The sequence below is a fragment of the Colobus angolensis genome, unplaced genomic scaffold, assembly GCF_000951035.1.
Source record: "Colobus angolensis palliatus isolate OR3802 unplaced genomic scaffold, Cang.pa_1.0 Scaffold98, whole genome shotgun sequence".
Lineage (NCBI taxonomy): Eukaryota > Metazoa > Chordata > Mammalia > Primates > Cercopithecidae > Colobus > Colobus angolensis.
Window position 1 is genome coordinate 5,212,358 of NW_012123820.1, and position 8,185 is coordinate 5,220,542.

Below are 8,185 nucleotides of genomic sequence, written 5' to 3' on the forward strand. Positions count from 1 at the left end.
GACAGAGCGAGACTCTGTCAAAAAAAAAAAAAAAAAAAAATTAATTCTTTTTTTTCCTGAAAGTACATTTATGAATCTTTTTTAAAAAGTTATATTCTCTCCCAATTTGGTGTTTGGAAAATATTATTGTGCCTATTGTAGTTAGAATAGGTGAGTTTACCAATTTAAATATGGAGGAATGGAGTAACCTCAATCTTAGTATTTTGCATTTAAAAAGCAAGAATCCCTAAACCCTCAGATGCCATCTATTTTACATTCACTGTAGAAGGTGAAACTTTCAGCTCTAATTAACTTCTTGCCTAGAGCTAATTTTCCTTTAACAACTTCCTGGGCAATAAATAGAATAGAGGAATATTAATTTCTTTCTGGCTCAAAGTTGGTCTACTTCTGGCACTCACAGGAGTTATATCACCTCTGCGGTCCTATGTGATTTACAGCTGGGCCCACCTGCCACTGGTCTTCTTTCATCCTTCCCCTTTACTTCCTTTGCCCTAGCTTTGGCCCCACTGAGCTTTTGCTCTGGGACCCAGGTAGTGGTCACAGCATTACTGATAAACAGAGAAGCTGCAGAAAGTTCTAATAGTGCTTCCTTGCATATTCTTCTAGATGACCCCTTGCATGAATTACGAAAAGTTTTGAGCACCTTGGAAGTAAGGCGCTATTTAAATGTAAGATTTTTTTTTTTTTGAGGCAGAGTCTCACTTTGTCACCCAGGCTGGATGCGATCTTGGCTCACTGCAAGCTCTGCCTCCTGAGTTGACGCCATACTCCTACCTCAGCCTCCCGAGTAGCTGGGACTACAGGCACCCACCACCATGCCCGGCTGATTTTGTTGTTGTTGTTGTTGTTGTTGTATTTTTTAGTAGAGACGGGGTTGCACTGTGTTAGCCAGGATGGTCTCGATCTTCTGACCCGTGTTCCGACCACCTTGGCCTCCCAAAGTGCTGAGCTTACAAGCATGAAAGATTTTTTTTTGTTAGTTGTTGATTTGAGTTTATTATTCACAATACAAACATTTGAGACCATCAGGAATACTTTTGTTATTTCTTCAGATTTGAGACCTGTGTTTTAGGCCAGTGGCTTTCTGTATTATCAAATATCGTATCAGTGTTTTCTATCGAAGATAACTTTAAATTTTAGGGCTTTGTACGTGTGCTATTAAATTAAAATGCGTAGTCTTCTTTTTTTAATTACTTTTTAGCTTTCCATTTGGAAGTAGAGTTGCTGCAAACTGGTGATGTAGTACCTAGAAACAGAACTCTTGGGATAAAATTATTTTGCTGTGTAAATAGGGCAATCTTTGATGCACACGCATAGGAAAGAACACCTTTTTTTAGCCAAAGGACAACAAGTATTCTGTATTGCTGGTTTTATTAAGGAAAAAAATAATTCTGAAACTAAAGACTAAATCTAACGGTGCTAGTATATTCAGTTTTACTCTGGATTAGCACACGTGAGCATCCTTTCTGCTGTTAACCATGCCATTGCTTTCTCCAACTCTTGCACAGTTGGTGTGTACAGTGAGCAAACTTACCGTTGAAGATCAAAGAAATTTTCTTTGTAGTCTGTTAAAGTTTTAAGTTGTTACAGAACCATGTTAGATTAATATATGAAGTAGGGGTCTCAGGTTTATGACTTCTGAATTTAATTATTTTAAGATAATTACATTTCTAAAGCCAAATATACATTTCTAAATTTAAGTCAAAAATAGAGACTCAAGCGAACTGGTATTGATGTCATGTAGTTTTAGATTTCGACCATAACGTCTTTTATACATAAGAAATCATGACCATTTTGATAAAATGTAGTAAGGATAATTTCATAGGACTATTTCGGAGGAAAATCCTTAAAAAGAGTCCTTCTGTGATGTGCTTAGAAGCTAGTTTTGTTCCTGCCAGTTTATATGAAAGGAACATAAGGAAGGGAAAGTGGGGGTCATTTCACTTACCAAAGGTCAAATTGCCAAAGTGCTTCATAAAGTGCTTTTGTTCAGGCTGATGGTGTTACACAAGGAGAAAACACATCTAAAATTTGTTTCAAGTGTTCAGAGCATCATAAAAAGAACACAGGTTGGGAAGACTGGCACCAAACAAACTAAAGTTTTGTTTCTTAATTTAAGAGGTAGCATTGTAAGGCCGTGTAATCACTGTATTAGAGTATTTGCCTGTTATGTCCTGGGGAATGTCCAGGGTCTCAGTGGCACATGTGACTTGGAAGGGATTTAGTATTCTCTTCCTTCTCCTTTCTTCTCTGACTCTTTTCTTTTTTTCACAGTCTGTGTTTCAGTTTATTTGTATGTCAGTCATTGTGGGAAAGTCTGTATTTCCACAGTCCCTGTCACATTTTTGGTGTGTCTGAGCTGCCTGTGCCTCCCGCTCGCTGCTTTGTCTGTCTTGCAGTTTTACTAGCTCTCTCAGTCCTTGAATAATCTCTCTGGATTAAGATTTTCTAACTGTGTAAGTTCTGAAGTTTTCCAAATAGCTAGAACTGTTTCAGATGATGGGGATGTCAATCAATACACCTAGAATTCCTCTAACCTGAGAACAAAACCAATAAATTCCAAAAGTTGCCATGCAAAGGCCTTGAGCAAGTTAGGCTATGACAGCCCTTGAGGTAAATGCCCTCTTTCCTTTGTCTGGTTCTCTGACAGGTGACTCTTGGCAAGGCTTGCTTATGAATTTGGTTGGCATTTCTTTTATTGTTGGCCAGTGACCAACACTCAACATGACCATTGCTTCCCCTGCTTTTGTAACATGGTAGCAGGAAGGAGGGAGGGAAGGAAAGCGGGAGTCATTGCCATGAAGTGGACTGTGCTTTGAGAATGCAGAAACCCAGTCCCTGTGTCTTAACTTCCACTTATATCCCTTTCTCCTAGCCACTAACAAGATACGTTTCTACATTCATAGAATGTCCAGAGTTCGTATATGTTTGTTTGTGTTACCCTTGAGAAATGTTCACTAGCACCTGCTTGGGGTGTGAAGGTAATTTCTATTCTATTTTCTGGTTTCTGAACTTCAGGAGAAGGTAAAGCTTGATGCTGAGAGGGAAAAACTAGAGAGGCTTCAGGAGCTTTACTCCGAGCAGAAGACCCAGCTGGACAATTGTCCTGAGTCCATGAGGGAACAGTTACAACAACAACTGAAGAGGGTCAGTAGCAAACAGGAATGCACCAGTTACTTTGCTTTTCATTTTTGTTTTTCACTTAAGTGCCACTTACCTGTGACTTACTACTTCATATAGCGTAAGTTTGCATGAGTTCTAGTCGTTAGATATGTTTAAATGGAAATATGCATGCTAACAGTATATATTATTCCATGCTAATCAGTTTTTAAAATTCCTTGTTAGAATCCTTCTCCTAATTTGTAATGCAAAACTATTTCTGGAGTCATTTTTTGTGTGTCTGTGACAAAAGAAGCAATTTCTGATTTGTAACCAACATCAACATTGTAGCATTTGTATTAACTGACCCCTTCCCCTGCATTCTCTGCTGCATCATGAATCCTATTTACCCTTGAATGTTTTGTTCTTTAGCTTGATTTTAGACTCTTGTCCCCAAATTATCCTATTTTCTGATTTGCTCCCCACCAGCAGCTGTTCTTTTGTTTTTCCTTTTCTTTCTGCTGGTTAGTGAGCCTAATCACAACAATTAAATACCAAGACCCAAGATGTGGGGCATCACTAATGTCCCCAACATCTCATGCGAGCTTCATAATTTTTAAGAACTTAATGCAGCATAGACTTTCTAGTTAAGCTTTATCAAGTTATTCTCCGATCTTTAAGGTTGGCAGTGTTTAACACAACCACATTGGTTATCTTCTGAAAGCAAGACTTCCTAGGTGGATAGTTTCACAAACACTGGCACAGCCACTTAATATTTCATAGCCTTTTGGCAACTGGGTCATTTCCTTTGAACAGCAGCCCCAGTAAACTGCTTCCCTCTGGGGAAGCAGTCATTAATAGTCTTGGATATCTGAAAGAGTCACATAATAGTAATTTGTCCTAAGTGAGTAGCAATTTATGATTCTACCTGAGTGTAACAAGCTAGTTTCATCCATATTATTGTGTTTGTACCTTCTTGGGAATGGGGAGGTTGAAAAATTTATTGAGATAACATATCCTTAAACATTCTTAAGACGATCTTTAATACAAAAATATTTGCTACCTCTGAGAACATTGCTAGGTGAAAAAATAACAGTTAAAGCTTTTCAATGTATTGCAGAAGTTGAGAGCATCTTAATAATGATAATCCAATGCAGCTGTTTAAACTGCAGCATAATAGTTTTAGTATTTATTTCTTGCAATGTTGGAGCAAAAAAGTTTTACATGTCTTCCCTTTACTCCTTTTATTGCGTACAGCTGAATTTGTTGTAAGACGATAAAACTTCCTGCCTCTCAGTCACAATTCTCTGCAAATTTTATGATAAAAATGATTGGAAGAAAACTAGTATTTGTAAAGTAATTTTAGTTTGTAATTTGTTTGTGTTTATGCTAGTTAACAAAAGAGATGGGAAAATGAATTCTTTAAATATTTGCTTACTGTTTTTTAACTCTCCTTATCACTAAAGATTTTACACAGTCATTGTAATTCCTTATTTACAGTCAGCAGCATAGTTGTGTATTTTGTCCTTCCCTTCCTCTGGTTATCCATTTATTGTGTTCTTTATCAACATTGCTTTTATTTTATTTTTATTTTATTTTATTTTATTTTATTTATTTATTTTATTTTTATTTTATTTTATTTTATTTATTTTATTTTTATTTTATTCACATAAAAATTGATAGATTCTATTCACAACTTGAATTATGAGTAATATAAATACTGTTTAGCTTAATCTAGATTCTATAAGATAACTCATAATATGAGTTGTATGTTCCAAAGATTTTGACTACAAAAGGGGAAAGGAAATGATGCAGACAGTCTTTTCCATTAATTGAAGGCAGAGACTTCTTCCCTTTCCTCTCCAAACAGCGTGTAAAATTCTTATAAGAGGTCTACTAATTGTTTTTCAAGGATGATGACCAGTATAACTCTTCACCAATGCCTTGGCTTAATCAGTAAAAAGTTCTCTTACTTCATGAGAAGTAAGTCCTAAAGTTCACTTTAGGAACTTTCTGTGTTATCACAACTTATCTCCGTTTAGACTTCAAACACTTCAGAATATGACTTCACTACAAAGCTTTCCCTTGGGCGTTTAAACTAGATTTAATAAAGTTTATTTTATTATAAATATCTTCATTAGGTGGTAAGTCACACAAAGTAAAAAATAAATGAATAAGAAGAAAGTTGTTTTATTAAACTGCATATTGCCTTGAATACTTAAGCTGAAATTGTAGAATGATTTTGTACATGCAACATAATGACTTATGGCTGGTCTTCCTACCTTTAAATCATTATGTTAGAGTCTGAATATTATTTTCATCTGATATTAGTTTTGTGGCCTGTGGTTGGTATGTTGCTAACATGACCTTACCAATCTAGTAGTTGATATGGGCAAAGCAATCCCTGAGTTACTAATAGTGTAGAAAAGAAAGCTGATGTTAAATGAGAATGAGTCATTTAACTCATCTCATTTGGAAAAAGATAACAGAAATAATCTCATCCTGCCTTCTCATTTCATATATGAGGGTATTTAGGCCCATAGAGTTTGAATGAATTGTCCAAGACTAATGGACAAAATGATTTTAGAGCCAGTGATAGAAAAAAGCTCTACTAATTGTAGATATCACTGGATAATTTTTTTTAATCAAGACCAAAATCAAACATTTATTTGAATAAGTATCAAAAGCACAAGAAAATTATCCCAGCTGGGTAACTGTCTTCTTGTGCTTTTGATATTTAGTCAAATGAATGGTTGATTTTGGTATCTTGATGTTTTAAAAAAATTTTATTCAGTGATCTACAATTTTACTGTCACTGGCTATAAAATCAGTGTATCCATTAGTCTTGGACAAGTCATTCAACTTCTATGGGCCACAATATCCTCATATATGAAATAAGGAGTTCTTATTAGTCAGGGTTCTCTAGAGGGACAGAACTAATACTATATACACACACACACACACACACACACACACACACACACACACACATACACATACACACATGAAGCATCCAGCACAGGAGAAGGATGTAGGCTGGGAGGCCAGGCCAGTCTAGTCTTTTCACGTTTTTTGTTGTTGTTGTTGTTGTTGTTTGTTTTTTCCACCTCCTTTATATTCTAGCTGCTCTGGCAGCTGATTAGATGGTGCCCACCCAGATTAAGGTGGGTCTGCCTTTCCCAGCCACCAACTCAAACGTTAATCCTTGGCAACACCCTCCCAGACACACCCAGGATCAATACTTTGCATCCTTCAATCCAATCAGGTTGACAGTATTGATCACCTCAAGGAGGTTGGACTAGATTATTTCTATTGTCTTTTTCCATATTCCAAAAGTATGTAGTTAAAGTGTAAAAATTAACAAAACCCCAAGCCCCATTTAAATTTGCTTCTGGAGTTGGCCATGAGCTGTTATTACTGCAATTTCTCTTGGTCATACCACATCTATTCTCTTCTTCCTGTCCCTCCATCAGGCAAAGAAAACATAAAGAACTGCATGTAAACTTCTACCATATACATTATTTTAAAAGTTACTGGAAAGAAAAAAGAAATTGCACAGAATTTCTTTTAGTGCAGCTGTTTTAGGTCCTTTCGTGCCTGGCCTTTGAGCTTGCCAGCCAGTAGAGATTTGTAACACTCTTAGTGAGTGAAGTACAGTTACATTTTCATTCAGTTAGTCATACATACTTCACTTTGAACTTCCTGTATATATTATTCTGTGCTCAATTAAACTATTCCTGCCCCCAAATTCCATTCCCAGACTTCTTATTCATACATAAAATCTTATAAAAGTTTTTATTCCCTCCCTAATAGTTTTTTGTTTAAGATGTAAGTTTATATATACACGTTTTGATGGTTTAGATAACTTGATCAGATGATTACATCAGTGGAGTCTGAGTGCTGAGCTTAGCTTAATTTTCAACTTTCTTACCTAGTGTGCCATTATTTTCTTACAGTGGTTTAAGTATTTACTACAAATAAATGAACAATTCTTTGACTTTCATGCAGGGTTAAAATAACACATGTTGCATATTAACCAGATGTGGAATAAGCAACTGACTAGCAAAGTGTATATATTAAGAGCCATATGGCCACTTTGAATGGAGATTACTTATAAGCCAGAAAAAGGGCTTATTCCTTTTTTTAAAATCTCAGTAATCTTTGGCCACAAATCAAGCTTAATTGGAAGACCTTATAAACTTGAGTGTATGTGCCTATATGTCAGCCAGTGCATTTTTTCAAAACAGAAGATATTGTTTTAAGACCTAACACTTGAGTTATTTCTTAATTCCTTAATTCTTTTAATTCATTAATTCTTTCAGAAGTTATAAATTTGAAATGTCTGATAAACTTGAAATGTCAACCAATCATTTGAAATTGAGTGCATATTTTTTTGGAGCCAACTAAAATGTAAAGAAGTGTTAAGAAATGTTGAATATGTTTTTCAAATTGTGTTTTTCCCGCTCTTAAGCTTGGAGAATTCAGTCTGCGTTGACATGATGGTCTTGTTGCTATACGTATTATCAGTTGTAACTACTCAGTAGCTAATAGCTCTTCTATGAATCATCCCTAGAGTAAAAGTCATTGCAGAAGATAGAAATACATTTCATTTTATCAAAAAGCTTGCTTTATCATTAATATGAAAACCAGAGTGGGGGTGGGGTTGAATATTGATATAGAGATAACTTAGCATATAATTATTTATTCAACTCTCTTTGATGATTTGATTGAAGAACAACCAAAAAATGCTTTGGTTATGTTAGTTATGTAGAGCTGTGAGCCACAGAGCCCCGCTGCCTCTTTCTTTTGGACATAGATTATGTATAAGTTATATTTATAAAAAAATCTGGCTGGGTGTGGTGGCTTATACCTATAATCCCAGGTGAGTAGATCCAGGTGAGTAGAGGCTGAGGTGAGTGGATTGCTTGAGTTTGAGACCAGCCTGGGAAATATGGCAAAACCCCGCTCTATAAAAAAGTACAGGCCGGGCGCGGTGGCTCAAGCCTGTAATCCCAGCACTTTGGGAGGCCGAGACGGGCGGATCACGAGGTCAGGAGATCGAGACCTCGAGACCATCCTGGCTAAC

At 36.1% G+C, this 8,185-nt stretch overlaps 1 protein-coding gene across 2 annotated transcripts in view; it reads left to right on the forward strand.

Annotated features, from left to right (window-relative positions):
• Window positions 1–8,185, forward strand: part of PHLDB2 (pleckstrin homology-like domain, family B, member 2) — a 245,392-nt gene that overhangs the window by 198,838 nt on the left and 38,369 nt on the right. For both annotated transcript variants that reach the window (XM_011932762.1, XM_011932763.1), the window contains one exon: window positions 3,019–3,147. In XM_011932762.1, the coding sequence (XP_011788152.1) occupies window positions 3,019–3,147 (129 nt within the window). The remainder of the gene's footprint in view (window positions 1–3,018; window positions 3,148–8,185) is intronic.